This window comes from Rattus norvegicus, chromosome 10, assembly GCF_036323735.1.
Source record: "Rattus norvegicus strain BN/NHsdMcwi chromosome 10, GRCr8, whole genome shotgun sequence".
NCBI classification, from domain to species: Eukaryota; Metazoa; Chordata; class Mammalia; order Rodentia; family Muridae; genus Rattus; species Rattus norvegicus.
In genome coordinates this window covers 14,719,460-14,735,649 of record NC_086028.1, presented here as the reverse complement: position 1 = coordinate 14,735,649, position 16,190 = coordinate 14,719,460, and the positions used below count along the sequence as shown (strand labels likewise).

The following is a 16,190-nucleotide window of genomic DNA, read 5'->3' as shown; positions in this document are numbered from 1 at the left end:
TCCTATCCACTGGTACCCAAAGTCCTACCCACACTTGGATCACTCAGGACTGACAGTCCTTGCAAACTGTACCAAGAGCTAAGGGGTTATTAAAGAAAAAAGACCTGGGCACGGGCATGTGAGTTCACTACATTAGACAGGCCCTCATATGAAGTGGTCAAATTCAGGGGCATTGTGCTGGAGACTAGAATCAGAAATCCTGGTCTCTTGCTTGACCCAAATAGCACTGAGGCTGACTCTGCACAGGAGTGTGGGTATTGTCCAAGGGAGGCTGTGGTGGTTTGAATAGATTTGGCCCCCACAGATTCATGTTTGAATGCTTTAACCATAGGAAGTGACACTATTAGGAGGTGTGGCCTATTTGGAGGAAGTACATCCCCATGTAGGAGGGCTCTGAGGTCTCCTCACAGTGTGGAATTTAATATCCCCCTGACTGCCAACAGATCAAGATCTAGAGCTCTTGGCTCCTCCAGCATCATGTCTGATTACACACTGCCATGCTCCCACCATGATGGTAATGGGCTGACCCTTTGAACCTGTAAGCCAGCCCCAATTAAATGTTGTCCCTTGTTAAGAGTTGCCTTGGTCATGGTGTCTCTTCACAGCAGTGAAACCCTAAGACCCAGCTGTGCCTTCTAGAAGGAGAGGAGCTCGCAGCATCTAAAGTGGCCCTGTGAGGGTTTTGTGACAATTCCAAGAGAAGTGGCAAGTTCTAGATATGTAGAATGCCTGTGGGGTTCCAGGTGCAAGGCAGGAAGGAACATCGATGCCACCTCCACAGGCGTTCCTCCACCACTCACTCAGAGGGACCCTCGGGATACTTCACTGACATCAGTGGCAGAGCATCACAGACTGGGGCCTCCTGTGCTCAGAGCAGCAGAGGACACCTGTTGCACCTAGGACATAAACGGATCCTGCCCTGTCAGACACAGAGGACCATCCTCAGGCAGAAGGGCCCAAAGAACAAAAGTGACTAAACCCTAGACCCAAAAGAGACACTTCCAGAGCCTCAGGGGCCTGTCTATACTCAGGGTCCACCCAACACAAGTGGCCTTAGCAAGAAAGTACAGAGACACCAGTGGCTGCATGGGCTAAGCAGAGTGGCTCTGTTCAACAAATTCAGGGATTTTTTTTTTCCTCTCTTTTATAAGTTTGTTTTTGTTTTGTTTTGAAGACAGGGTGGGTTTCTGGAACTCACTCATTAAACCAGGCTGGCCTTAAACTCAGAGATCTCCTCCTACCTCTGCTTCCTAAGTGCTGGGTATAAACTGCCACTGCCCAGCAACTTCAAGGCTACGTCAATGTCACTCAAGTAGTTTAGATCCAAACACTATGTTTAATCCATTTTTGAACATCCTGTCCTCATATTGGGATTGCTCCTCAGGGACCTACTCTAGTAGCCGACTCTGGCATGGACAGGAAGTGATTTCTAAGTTAGAGGACTGTCCATCCTCATCACACCCATCAGATACAGGATGCCCCTCCCCCAAGGCATGGGCTCGCTGAGAAACAGACTGGGGACGCTGCATCAGATACCATCTGTTGATGACCTCCAACTGCCTGGGACTGACAGCCCCACGGATCTGCCAAGATGAGGACGGCAAGGCACTGGACACTTGCCAAAGTCGAACCCCACAAGCCAGCACAGCAGAGGCACATCCTGCTCCAGCCCAGGCAAGAATATGGCCAGGACTGTTCTAGAGTCTTCATAAAGAAGGAATCACAACTCTACATGGAGACTGCTTTCAACCACACCACCCAAACACCAGCCCATGCCTGTCCCCTCGGTGTGACTGAGCCAAGCAATGTCCACTTACACTTCCAGGTTGGCTGCTGTAAGCTGAGGTGCTGTTAGAACTGAGATCACGGCAGCTCCACTCATTCACCATTCCCAGGCTCTCTGCCAAGAAAAAAAGAGTAGCTGGCACCGAGGGGCTGCCAGCTGGCCCACGGGACAGGCAGAAAGTACGGGCTGATGTTGCTGCTCTTGCAGAGGACCTGGGTTCCCGGAACTCACATGGTAGCTCACAACCATTTGTAACTCAAGTTCCAGGGAATGCAACACCTTTTGGCTTCGGCAGGTACCTGGCATGCATGCAGTGCACATAAACAAATGCAAACAAAACACTCACATGCATAAAAACAAGCAAATCTGTTTTAAGATGTGTACTCTGTGTGGGTGTGTGCACGTGAGTACAGGTGCTCCTGGGTCCTTCAGAATGCATTGGACTCCCCAGTGGTTGTGGGCCTCCTAATGTGGGCGCTGCGAACTCAGCTCTGAACTGTGCAAAAGCAATGTATGCTCTTAACCACTGAGCCATCTCTCTAGTCCCCAAATGGTGCTATTTGGATTCAGTCATTTTTAACATGAACAACAACATGTCAAGTGTGAAAAGAAACAGCTGCCACTCCAACTGGAACAGAAGATGAACTCTGAGCTTGCAACTACTTTATAACCACCAGAACCCAGACTCTAGAGCTGGGGGACAGCTTGAGAAAATCAGTTATGAGCCTATGTGACAATTAGGGACCGTCAGGGTTTGAGGTCAGCTGGCCAATCCCAGCTAAGGATCTTGGTGCCTCCAGCTACAGGGATAGACAGTGACTCCACAAAGCCACTGACACTCAGTCCCACCAGGACAGCAGTTCAGGGCACAGTATAGGAGAACAGGTGAATGACAACAGATCCATATCCCCAGGAGGCTGGTGGGGCCCAGGAGGCCTTGGGGCAGGGGTCCTTTTAAATTTTGCAGGTCTGGTCTGTCCCAGGTGCAAAGGGCAAGGCAGGTCCAGCCATGTGGCACGAGCCCTCCCTTCTTCCTGCCCCCACCCTGGCCATCTAAACGGGCATTACATTATTCCCAGATATGCCTGGTCCCCAGGTCACAGTGTCTAGACATCGCTCTTTCCTCATCCTCATAGATGGCTTTGGATGAGCCAAAACTCAGTGACCCTCTGTGGTGCTGCATGATGAGATACTTGGTCACAGGGAGGCTGAGGTGGCCTGGGGCTTTGGTTGTCTACTTACTCTCAATGTGTGCAAAGGCACAGAACGGGCCCCGAGGGCAGTAGCCAGTTTGGCGCATATCGTTGCATTTTGTAGATTTGTAGATCTAGAAAATCAGACAAAACATGGAGGCTTAGTGACCTGCTTCCTGTGAGAAGCACAGCTGGATGCTCAGAACACAGGAGCAAATGACCATGTGTCTTCCAGCTGCAGAACAAATATGTGGTATCTACAAAGGCTCATGGAAGGCCTTGGGGCAGGGGGCTCAGCACTAGAAGATGGTGGAACGCTGGCAAGGCAAGGCCTACTGCAAGGCCCCTGTAACTATGAGATGTGCTCAAGATGGTGGATGGGAACCTCCAAATCTTCAAGCTACATAAACCTTTTCTTCCTAATGATAGAAAGATGGCTACCACACTGTTCACCCCTACATGTTCTTCATCCTGAAAACCCTCTTCTCTGCAATGCATATTAGTCAGAGCCAAGAGACTCGGAAAGGTATCTAACTGGTATACAGCAGATGCTCAAGCAATGCCTGGTCAATGAATACAAGCACCTATCTTACAACCAGACTGCTCACTACTTCACCTACTGTACCATACTCACCATGGGGACCTGAGAAAGAACAGAGAAGACTGTGGCACCAGGAACTGCACCCCAGAGGCCAACATTTCTCCAGATACCGAACACCACCACCCGCTAAGGAGGCTTAGGGAGGACTCGACAACAGCCCCTGCACTAGCACACTCAGGCCTGCATGTAGCCCAGGTCCTTCAGTTCCTCCTAGGCCCACTTACCTGCAATCTTAAATGCCTGAGGACAGTTTGTTTGCTGATTTGCTTTTTCTATTATCTAATTTATGTATTCGACTCACAGCCCCCTTTAAACATTTCCTCCCCCTGCTTATTCATTTTAATTCAAATCTGAAGGCATTCACTCTGCTTGGTGACTGAGCAGCCAGGGAGAACTCCTAAGGACAGGACCAAATACCTCTCTAGAGTATTCCACTGGACAGACAGTCCCTCCCAGCCATGTGGTGACCTCTGAACCCCTGGAATATCCTCGCTGTGATCGTCTGTTGCTCAGGGATAGGCAGTTCATCTCACATAGCACGCAGGGTGAAGTTGTAGGCTATACTCCATCAACTGGACCTCAGTAGATACAGGAAACAGGGCAGCAAGTGCCGGGGGAGTGCGGGGGGAGGGACTCTCTAGGAAAGACTGTCCCTTCCTGGTTATACACCCTGTTCTGGGAGAAGGATGTGCTCTTCTCACTTCATGGGATCCTTCCTGCCTCCCTGCTCCCACCCCCCATCCCTAACTCCTCCTTAGGCTGATTTAACTCATCTCACAGCATGTGGCATTTCTGAGTCCTACATGCCCTTCCGGTGAGGATCCCACACACAGCCAGCCCCTGAGTTATCAGCAGTCCTGTCAGGGCCCTGACCAATGCTTACCTCAGGATGGAACTGCTGCTCCGTGCGGGAATGGCAGTATTGACAGCTGTCCCCAACGTCACACCGTGAGGGCTCACCCCACTCGTCACCGTGCTTCACACTAGGGCAGGGCGTAGACCTAGAACAGGAAGAGCATAACCTGTGTGTTCAGAATCTGGTTCCCAACACAGAGGACAGAAGGCAGGTGAACCTACAGTGACCACGCTTCCCCTCAGGGATGCAAAAGCAAAGAGGGTGAACTTGGGTGTCTACTCCCAAGTTGGGTGACCCAGGGTGGAGCATGGGGTGAGGTGGCCCAAGGCCCTGCCTTCTGCTGTAAAATAGAATCTGAGACTTGATGCTGTTTTTAAGACTTAATCAGGTTACTAACCACATTCCACACTCTTCCCATGCTTTCTGGAAACTTCAAAGTCATTCAGTTTGGGTTTTTAGTCAAAATTCCCACCTCTAGAACTCATTTTTTTTTAAAAAACTCGATTTTCCATCCTTTTTTACAATGATATCCATTGGTTCTCTTAAGGCCAGGCAGTAGTGATGATACCATTTATTTATATTATTGCTGGTTTTCTGTTCAGGTCTCCTGACCCTGAAGCTATTCAGAGAGCAGTGAAGTCACCATCTTTGTCTATCAGAAGAGCAGTGTCCCTAGGCACTCGAGAGGACATGGGATTACTACAAAGAGGAGAGGGTAGCCTTCTGCAAGGACAAGGTCTAGGCTGTAAGGAAATCTGTGGGGATCGAGGACTGGGCCACCCTAAGTGCAGATTGCAAGTCCAAAGGAGAAGAGGCCAGCGAAACAGAGGGGTGGCTGGAGCAGAGTGGGTGATGTTTTGGAAGATGGGGGACTATCAGCCTGATGGGACCCCAACCCAGAGGCAGGTGGAAATCAGGAAGGTAAGGAGTTCAGCACCCCCAGAACTCAGCCGCTAGGACTCAGTGCCCTGCTATCAGCCTGGAAGGTGAGCTCCATCTCAATCCCAGAAAAGCCAAAGGTGCAGTGACTGCTGGGTGAGGTGCAGTGACGGCTGGGTGTGGTGTGGTGATGGGTGGGTGGGGTGCAGTGACGGCTGGGTGGGGTGCAATGACGGCTGGGTGGGGTGCAGTGACGGCTGGGTGGGGTGCAGTGCTGGGTGGGGTGCAGTGCTGGGTGGGGTGCAGTGACGGCTGGGTGGGGTGCAGTGACGGCTGGGTGGGGTGCGGTGATGGCTGGGTGAGGTGCGGTGACGGCTGGGTGGGGTGCAGTGACAGCTGGGTGGGGTGCAGTGACGGCTGGGTGGGGTGCAGTGACAGCTGGGTGGGGTATAGTCCTTACATTACAGGGGTGATTCACTGTACAAGGGTGGGGTATTCCCAGAAGTGCCAGTAAAAACACAGAAGATGCTGGACACAGAGAGGGGTGTGCCCAGCTGTGTTCCCCATCACCTAGAGGGGTACCGGGGGAGGATCATGTGAGAACCACCGTGGCTGAGTGAAAAGCCACCTAGACCCCAGCTTTGCCCTCACTTCTTGCCCCTACAACAGATCAATAGATGCTCAAACCTTCACTTTGTCTCTAACAAGCCCAGCCCCTTAAGACATCTTCCTTGCCTGTGAGTGACAGAGTGCTGAGCAGGGAATCCTCAATGGGAGAAGTCTAAGAGTGGGCATCTCTATGACAACTGCGTGGAAAGTGCTCCCCATCCCTAGCATGGGCTGCAAGGGTCACAGCAAAGGAGTGAAGAAACCTCAGGGCCCTGCATCTGTCAAGAGACAGCAGGGCCTACGGAGCCATGAGGTCAGTGGCTACAACACAGTATCTATAGAGCCAGAGTGAGCTTCTAATGGGGAAGACTTGGGAGACTGCTCAGGGTCCTACTCTCTGTGGTCCCGAGCCCACCTGTACTGGAACCTCCTAGGGTTCCGACGTCGGTCTCTGCTGTTGTGGTAATGTGGACAGGCGTAGCCCTGGCGACATAGGCGTGGTGGCTTCGGGCACTGCTCGGTCTTATAGCTGCCCAACACAAAGTTACTGTCTGGAAAACAGATGCAAGAAAACCTGGCCTTGAGCACTCACAGTGACATTAGACACAGCAGCCCAAAGTACAGACAGCCACCCACCCGTCACCATTAAGTAGGTAAGCAAACACAGTCCATCCATGAGGAAGGACCAGAGCTGCTGTACTGTGGACTGCCCTAAAAACCGTACACAGTAGGAGATGAGACAACAATCACCAGAAGGCAGGGAAGCCCTGTAACTGGGATAGTATTCTTCTAGGAACTGACTGCTCAGGTGGTAGATAGCTATGCACAAAGCTTGGGTTTAGTCCCACAGTGACATGGGAATGGTGGCATGTGCCTGTAATCCCAGCACTTGAGAGGTATAGACAGAAGTATCAGACATTCAAGTTTATTTTTAGTTACATGGCAAGTTCAAGGTTGCCCCTGATGAAATGAGACCCTGTCTCAAAATGGAAACAAGAAAATCAAATGTCAATCAAGCCATAGTCACATTAGTGTGTGACCATATTAAAAATCACTGGGGGTTGGGGATTTAGCTGAGCAGTAGAGCGCTTGCCTAGCAAGTGCAAGGCCCTGGGTTCAGTCCCCAGCTCCGAAAAAAAAAAGAAAAAAAAAAGAAAAAAAAATCACTGATAGGCTGAGGGGATGGCTTTGTGGCTTTAAGCACTTGCTGTGCAAGCATGAGGACCAGAGTTCAAATTCTCAGTCTTCATGTAAATTCCAGTGGGCATGCAGCCTGCCCACAATTCCATCACTCAGAATGCAGATCAAGTGAGCCATGAGTATAATTTAGAGACTCGGTATCAATGAATACAAGGAGAGAGCGTGACAGAGGCTACCATGTGATGTCAGCCTCAGGCTCCCACACAACACACATGCACGAACACTCACCCACACACACATCCACAGGCATGCACACCCCCAGCCCCCACACAAATAAACCACCACGATAACACAGAGCTTTTTTGAGAATATCCTTGTCCCAGTTCATGCTCCCATTCTCAGGGGTGCCTTCTCTCTCTTAAACGGTTTCTATTATCATAAAAGAACAACAAATCAGCCTGCTGAGACATAAGCCTGACCTCCACAGGTTTGGGCAATGCAGGCCTGCCCAATGGTCAGGTGACTGGTTCTACTCTGAACTCTGTCAATAAGGCTGGGGTGCACAGGGAACATAGGGAAAGCTCTGGATCTTCTCATGTTTGCTCTGACTACAGAACTGCTCTAAAAATACTTTTAGGCCACTGAGATATCTCGGCAGGCAGAAGCAGTGACTGCACAAACCTGGCAACTTGAATTCAATCTCTAGAACTCACAATGGAAGGAGAAAACTGATCCCCAAAAGTTGTCTTCTGGGTTCTCCCCAAGCACTTGCATGCCCACTCCCACCTCTGATGATGATGGTGGTGGTGATAGTGATGATGGAGGAGGAGAAATGCCTACTTTTAAAAATGCTTAACACTAGCCAAGTGGAGGTGGCACAAGCCTTTTAATCCCAACACTTGAGAGGCAGAGGCAGAAGCAGGTAGATCTGTAAGTTCAAAGCCAGCCTGGTCTACAGAGTGAGTTCCAGGACAGCCAGGGCTACACAGGGAAACCCAGTCTCAAGTGGGGGGAAAAAAAAGCTTAATGTTTTTTAAAAAACATTACACATAATCTAGACTGGCTTTGAACTCAATCCCCTGTGCCTACGTCCCCAGTGCTGTGGGTAGAGATGTGAGTCAAGCTCTTGCTGAGGCTGTACTGAAGATAAGCCATGGACCTAATGCCCGGACAAGCGGTCCGGCCCTGAGCCACACACACTCAGCTATTTCACGCTCTATTTTGAGAGAAGGTCCCGTTAATTGCCCAGACTGACCTTAAACTTGCTCTGTAGTTTAAACTGGCCTAGATTTTGCAATCCTGCTCAAACCCAGCCTCCTAAGGTACAAGGTTACAGGTATGTACTAACCACATCCAGCTCAGTATCTACGTTAACTCTATGAAGCAGTTTTAGTATGTACACCCAGGCTGGTCTTGAGTTCATGATCATCCTGCATCAGCCACCTGAATGCTGGACTCAAAGTGTGCATCACGTCTGCATAAAAATGATTAACTTTGTCAGGCATGGTGGCACGTCTTTAATCTTAGCACTCATGAGGCCGAGGCAGGCGGGTCTCTATTGAGTTTGAGACCAGCCTGGTCTACATGGTGCATTCCAGGAAAGCCAGAGCTACATTGTAAGACCCTATTTCAAAACAAAAGAACAACATCAACAACAACAAAGACGACAACACAACTACTCTGAGGCTGGCTGCGCTGGCTCACACCTCTAATTCCAGCACTAGAGAACTCACAGGGATCCTCCCTCACAGGGATCCTCCTGCCTGTCTCCTGAGTGCTGGGATTAAGGCAAACACCATCACTGCCAGGCTCACTGATCTTTTTTTAACTGTGAGGCATCTCTCTAGCCCCTCATGTCTTACTTTCTGGAACCCAGAGTTTACCAATTGGCTAAACTGGCTGGGTTGTAAACCTTCAGGATCTGTAGCTCCCTAGTGCTTGGATTACAGGCCTGTGCTGCAACACCCAGGTTTTCTTGGGAATCCCAGGCGTCCAGACTCAGATCCCTGTGCTTGTACAGCAAGCCCTGTACTCAGAGTCATCTCCCCGGTCCCTAAAGTGGTGAATTTTATGCATATTTTATCACAAAGAAGACTGCTATTCTTTACAATCATCCTTGTGGAACCTGCAGAGGATGGCTCACAGCTCCAAAGGACAAGTCCAAGGACAGACAAACGTCTGACCGAAACCCAGGCACAGGTAGGTGGGTCTGACTTTAATGGGCAGGTGGCAGCAGACACCAAACAGCAATGTGCTGGTACAGGCTGCCTGGAAGTTGCTGTGGGTCCTGAACACTTCCCTTAGCCCCACAGCCAACCAATGCCACCCACCAAGACATCAGGTCGCCTGATGGGTTCAGTAGAGTCTGAGGCCAGCTGGGTAGGTTTAAATCCCACATGGCCACTTGTTTCCTAAATGGGTCACAGTTAGCAGTGGACTGAGGAACTTTTCCACCTGTCCTTCTCTAGTTTAAGAACTCATGAATGGAGCAGGTACCAAGCGAAAGGCCATGGCTCTCCCCTGCAAGTACTACAGCAATCCCAGGCTTACCTTGCCACCGAGGATCCTCACCCAGGATCTTCTCGATCATGGCCTGGCTGGCCAAGACCCCAGGCTGCAGGTCAGGCACACCGTCCCCTCCGCTGAGCTGGCCATTTTGCAGGGCTTCCTGAGCCTGAAGCTCCCTGCAACCAACAGCACAGTACAGCAGTTATAGCCTGAGGTTCCTGAGAGTGGGGCGAGCCAGCAGGACGAATGGCTCCAGAACCGCTCAGTCTGTCACCTCACCAACACTGCCTGAGGGTTTAGAGGCAGACACAGCCGCATCAGGCCCAGCAGCCTTGTCTTCGGACACCAGTCCTATCACAAATTGCAACTTTAGAACTGGTTCATTTAGAAAAGATCTGCCCCGACTCCCCATCCCTTCCTTCTATTTTAAACAAGGTTATTTAAACAAGGTTGATGTAACTGTCCTAGAACTTGCTATGTTCTGCCTCTAAAGCACTAGGACTAAAGGTGTGCACAGCCACAACTGACTCTTTTTTCTTTTGCTTTTTTGGAGAAGAGGGGCTCTCCCTGCTGTAACTCAGAATGTACCAATATTTATCAAGTCACCATATGTCACAGGCCAGCCTTGAACTCATGGCAGCCTGAGCCTGACTTAGCCTCCTGAGTGTTAGGCTATACAGGTGTGAGCTCAGGAAGGAGCTTTCCACAGCAGTGGGGCAGACATGGTATTCCTTTATCTAGACCAGCAATTCTCAACCTGTGGGTCGATGCCCCCTCAGCAAACCTCCCCCTCCAGAAGTATTTACATTACACCTCATAACAGTAGCAACTTTACAGTTATGAAGTAGCAATAAAAGTAATTTATGGTTGAGGGCCAGCACAACATGAGGAACTGTATTAAAGAGTTGCGGTGTTAGGAAGGTTGGGAACCGCTGGTCTAGACAGAAAGCCTTGGACCTTTGTTCCAATTTGTGGCTCACAATACACAAGGAAGCACTGAGAATGTATCGGGGAGGCCGGGACGGAACTCAGCTGCTAGAGTGCTTGCATAGCACACATGAAATCCTGGGTCTGTTCCCTAGCCTACATAAATTGGGTGTGGTGGCAAACTCTGTAATCTTAGCTCTCCAGAGGGAGTGACAAGAGGAAAGGGAGTTTGAGGCCACTGTGGGATACGCAGGAGATTTTGTCCCCAAAACAGTAACTCAATAAAACGGGCTCAGAAGGAGATGCTTCGAAACAATAATGGTGGAGGCAGCAGTGGTGAGCTGGTCCCTAGCTAAGTACCAACTCACCTGATGTCACACACAGGCGGCCGAAGGTCCAGGGGCCCGTGTGCGAAGGCACAGTGCAGCCCATTCTTCACACAGTGACCCCGTGCATCTGTCTCGTGAATACACGTGCCCGTCTTGTAGTAGCGTAGGTGGTACTTGCGCTCCGTGTCCCCAGTTGTTCGATGCAGGTAAGGGCATCTGGGAAGCAGAGGGATGAACACTGACAAGTTCTTGTGGACCTAGCTGACCCTGCACTCCACTTGCCTCCGACTGACACTTGTGGAGTGGCTGTTTCTACATTCCTGCATACCAAGGTCTGCTCTGACCAGAAATGACGCCATTCAACAAGTACCTGTCCCCAACTCCACAACCCCTCCCAAGGTGCTCAGACCTCATCTGATATACACAGTAGAAAAACACTGATTCCCATCAAAGCCATTCTCCTTGGTGACTCTTGGCCTTCAACTCAGAATAATCTGCTTGCCAAAAGTATACATGCTGAGGTGTGCTATCTTTCCATATTTTACACCATGCACTGCTACTGGTGCTGGTCAGTTTTTTGTCAACCTGACACAAGCCAGGATAGTCAGGAACCAGGGAACCCCAATTAAGAAAATGCCTCCGTCAGACGGACCTGCAAAAAACCTGTGAAGCATTTTTTTTTGACTGACAATCGATATGGGAAGCGCCAACCCTGGGCAGGTAAGCGGTCCTAGATATATGACAGCAAACTAAGCCAGATGATGGAGTAGTGTATGCTTTTTAATGCCTGCACTCTAGAGGCAGAGGGGCAGAGGGGCAGAGGGGCAGAGGGGCAGAGAGGCAGAGAGGCAGAGAGGCAGAGAGGCAGAAAGGCAGAGAGGCGCAGGGGCAGGGGCAGGGGCAGGGGCAGGGGCAGGGGCAGGGGCAGAGGCAGGGGCAGAGGCAGAGGCAGAGGCAGAGGCAGAGGCAGAGGCAGAGGCAGAGGCAGAGGCAGATCTCTGAGGTAGAAGTCAGTGTGGTCTACAGAGTGAGTTCCAGACAGCCAGGGCTGAGCAGAGAAGCCCTGTATCAAACAAACAGAAAGAAAGAAAAAGAAAGCAAACTGAGCAAGCCCCAGAGAACAGGATTGAAAGCAGTTTTTCTGGGGTGTCTGCTTCAGTCTGTCTCAAATTCCCTCAGTGATGGACTCTGATGTAAGTGGGCCAAATAAACCCTTTTCTCCCCCAAATTGTTTTGGGTCAAAATGTTTACCACAGAAGAAAAGCAAACTAAGACATTATCCTTATTATCATTCATTGCTATGCCAAAATCCAGATAAACAAAGACTTCTGACTCGAGAAATTTACAGGCTCTCTTTATAGACCAGGCTGGCCTCCAAGTCACAGAGACCTGCCTGTCTCTGCCTCCCAAGTCCTGGGATTAAAGACGTGCACCCCCCACTTCTTTATTGATTGTACTGGCTGGTTGTGTGTGTCAACTTGACACAAGCTGGAGTTCTCACAGAGAAAGGAGCCTTTCTTGAGGAAATGTCTTCATGAGACCCAGCTGTAAGGCATTTTCTCAATTAGTGATCAAAGGGGGAGGACCTACTATGGGTGGTGCTGTCCCTGGGCTGGTGGTCCTGAGTTCTATAAGAGAGCAAGCTGAGCAAACCAGGGAAAGCAAGCCAGTAAGAAACATCCCTCCATGGCCTCTGCATCAGCTCCTGCTCTCTGACCTGCTTGAGTTCCAGTCCTGACTTCCTTTGGTGATGAGCAGCAACTTGGAAGTGTAAGCTGAATTAACCCTTTCCTCCCAACCCTGCTTCTTGGTCATGATGTTTTGTGCAGAAATAGAAACCCTGACTAAGGGGCTGGGGATTTAGCTCAGTGGTAGAGCGCTTACCTAGGAAGCGCAAGGCCCTGGGTTCGGTCCCCAGCTCCGAAAAAAAGAACCAAAAAAAAAAAAAAAAAAAAAAAAAGAAACCCTGACTAAGACACTGATTTTTATTTTATTTAATCTTACCATATTGTTGAGACAACCTTATGTCTGTCCCCCTCACCCCCAGGAATTGAACCCAGGACTATATTCATACTATGCAAGTACTCTTAGCACTGAACTGCAGCTCCTGCCCTCCTTTACTGATTTTAAAATAAAAATATCTCCAAGAAAAGAGAAACTTAATTTGGTTATAAATAAGCATTAAAGGGCCAGCACACAGGGGTTGGGGATTTAGCTCAGTGGTAGAGCGCTTGCCTAGCAAGCGCAAGGCCCTGGGTTCGGTCCCCAGCTCCGAAAAAAAGAAAAGGGGGAAAAAAAAAAAAAAAGGGCCAGCACACAGACTCTGGAAGGACCAAGGGAAACCTCACGTCTCTAGCAGCTACACCACAAAAGCAGCAAGCACCTGCCAAAGCTGTGACCATCTCTCCTCTCAAACCGGAGGTAAAGTTCCCTGCCTCCTTTGTATTGTGAGACAGGCTGTATGTATCCCAGGCTGGCCTTGAACTCCTAATTCTATCTCTATCCCTCAAGTGACAGAATTACAGATATATGCCACTATGGGCCACTACACTTGACCTTTACCTATTTTTTTTCCAATTAAATTTTTTTTAAGTTTTTACTTTCTGAAAAATATTTTATTACATTATTTATTATTTTCTGTATGTGTCCAACAACCCCAGAGTCTGTTCCTTCCAGGACTTAATTCACAATGTTGTTTGGTGTCAGGAACCTTTATCTAAGCCATTTCATCTGTTCTGAATTTAAAAAAAAAATAATTCTTTTAGACAGGATCTCACTAGGTAGATGTGTATGGCTTTAAACTCAGAGATCTCCTGCCTCTGTCTCCTGAGTACTGGGAGTAAAGGTGTGCACCACTGCTCTTGGTCCCAACTAACACTCTCAAATGTACATTCCTGCCATGTACACAGGCCAGGTTCTCTTTCTGACAAGTTATTGTCAGAGAAGGTGGGGTGGTCTGAGTCCGCATCCGGATGCTTTCCAGGAAGGAGGAAAAAGGAGTCTTAGTAGATTAACAGGGCCACAGACCTGGTCAAGAAGAACAAAGCCAGGGTTGGGGATTTAGCTCAGCGGTAGAGTGCTTGCCTAGCAAGCGCAAGGCCCTGGGTTCGGTCCTCAGCTCCGAAAAAAACAAAAAAGAAAAAAAAAAAAAAGAAGAACAAAGCCTGGACCTGGGGCAAAAGGAAGAGATAGGGCGACCTCATGTCACAATCACATAGCAGGTCCAAGACCATACACTGACAGAAGAGTCGTAAACAACCTAGAGAACCAAGGGCACAAAGAAGCCTCACGCTGTGTGTGTGCCCGTGCATGCGTGCGTGCATGCGTGTATGTGTGTGCGTGTGTAGACAGATGAGGACAATACTGTACACCTGAATGACCCCACCTCCACTCCTGCACACATCTGCCTTTGTAGTCCCCAGGGATGTCTCCATTCCAGTGGTTTTTCTACTCTAACTGACTCCCATCAGAGAAGGGGGACACAGAAAGACATCACTCCAAGGGGACTGCAGAGACAACTTACCCACCCCTATCCATCCTCCCAATTTTACACTGAAATTTATGTGCATTCCCCTAAGGGTTCTCTGACTTGTGCTGAGGGGCTCCTTGATTCTCCCTCCACTCTGGCGATCAGAGCACTGTCTGAGATTTCTCCCTGGGACGGTTGCCCTCCCACTCACTGCCTGGCACTCTTTTCTGCTTGGCCAGGCAGCCACTGCCCACTACTCCATGACCTCAAGTTGAGCTAGGACCAAATGTAAAAGAATGCTTCAATGATGGGCATGTCTTAGTCCCAGCACTTGGGAGGAAGACGTCTCAAGTTTAAAGCCAACCCGATTTACATACTAAATTCATTAATTCAAAAGCTCACTGTGACTGACTTTGGCATGTAGAGAGAGGGCATCTCCCAAAAGAGATCTTCAGGGATTACTGCACACAGAAACCCGGGGACATTTGACAAGCACATGGTCCTTCCAGGGACATCCTCCAAGAGACTCCAGCTTGAAAGACGAGATTTACTAACAACTATGCACATTCTAAGCCGATGTGCCTGTCCTCCAAGCTAACATCTTTCAGGAGCTTCCTCCTGTCACCTCCCCCCTCTCCCCCGCCCTACTGTAAGGCAAGAGAGCTCATGCTAAGCTCAGTGAATCAAACCAGTAGCCTTGGAAGCACTTTTTACACCAGTCCCTTGCAGATCCCAGCTCAGTGCTCTCATTGTAATTCCATTAACCTGAGTATCCTGGAGACACCAGAGAGCATGTTTCCTCCAAAGCCGCCAATTCACAACTCCTACATACAATACTCTAGCCATGAGGGCTGCTCATGCCTCCCTTCACGGCAAAAGGCTGGCAGTACACACTCAACAGGGAAGGCCTTAGGCCTCACAAGTTTTTGTTTTTATCTGTTTATTTTTGAGACAGGGTCTTACTATGAAGGCTTGGTTGCCCTGGACTTTATAAATCAGGCTGGCCTTGAACTCACAGAGAGCTCCCTTCCTCTGGCTCCTGAGTGCTGGGATTAGAAATATGCACCATCATGACAGGTGTCCCACAGTTGGTACATGAAACACTGCACAAGGGTCTTTCCCCACAGGCATCATATGTAAGAACTGTGTGACAAACACCACAGCCATTGAGACAAGCCTCGCTGCTCTAAGCCTTAGAATGGAAAATCAGGCTGGGTGGTGGTGGTCTACTTCTTTAACCCCAGTTCTCAGTTATCAGAGGCAGGCGGATCTCTGAGTTTAAGGACAGCATGATCTACAAATTGAATTCCAGGACAGGCAGAGATACAAAGAGAAACCCTGTCTTTCTCACACAAAAACAAAGCAATAAAAACCAGGAAAAAAAAAAAAAAAAAAAAAAAAAAGAGGGCTGGAGGGATGGCTCAGCGGTTAAGAGCACCCGACCACTCTTCCAGAGGTCCTGAGTTCAATTCCCAGCAACCACATGGTGGCTCACAACCATCTGTAATGGGATCCAATGCCCTCTCCTGGTGTGTCTGAAGATAGCATACAGTGTACTTATATATAATAAATGAATTAAAAAAAAAAAAAGAAAAAAGAAAGAAAGGAAGGAAGGAAGGGATGGGGGAAGGGAGAGAGAGAGGGAGAGAGGGAGGGAGGGAAAAAGGGAGAAATCAAGAGGCTGCAGAGATGGCCCAATGGGTAAGAGTAGATACTGCTCTCACAGAAGATTTTAGTTCTCAGACCCATTTGGTGGTCACGATCACCTGTAACTCTAGCTCCTGGGGGGTGGGGGGAAATCCAACATCTCCTGCCTCTGTGGGCTTCTACATATATCAACACATAAATAATTAAAATAATAAAAGTAATTAAAATTTGTTTTGTTTGTATTTA

The 16,190-nt window shown here is 49.2% G+C and overlaps 1 protein-coding gene across 8 annotated transcripts in view; it reads right to left on the bottom strand.

The window, feature by feature from the left end:
* Positions 1-16,190, bottom strand: part of Unkl (unk like zinc finger) — a 46,099-nt gene that overhangs the window by 21,076 nt on the left and 8,833 nt on the right. For 6 of the 8 annotated variants that reach the window (XM_063270091.1, XM_006246057.4, XM_008767609.3 and 3 more), the window contains exons 3-8: positions 10,868-11,044; positions 9,615-9,748; positions 6,340-6,475; positions 4,464-4,581; positions 3,029-3,113; positions 1,818-1,900 (exon numbers count right to left, since the gene is read on the bottom strand). In XM_063270091.1, the coding sequence (XP_063126161.1) occupies positions 1,818-1,900; positions 3,029-3,113; positions 4,464-4,581; positions 6,340-6,475; positions 9,615-9,748; positions 10,868-11,044 (733 nt within the window). Of the gene's footprint in view, positions 1-1,817; positions 1,901-3,028; positions 3,114-4,463; positions 4,582-6,339; positions 6,476-9,614; positions 9,749-10,867; positions 11,067-16,190 lie in introns of all 8 variants that reach the window. The other 2 variants (XM_017597602.3, XM_017597603.3) reach the window with 1 other exon arrangement.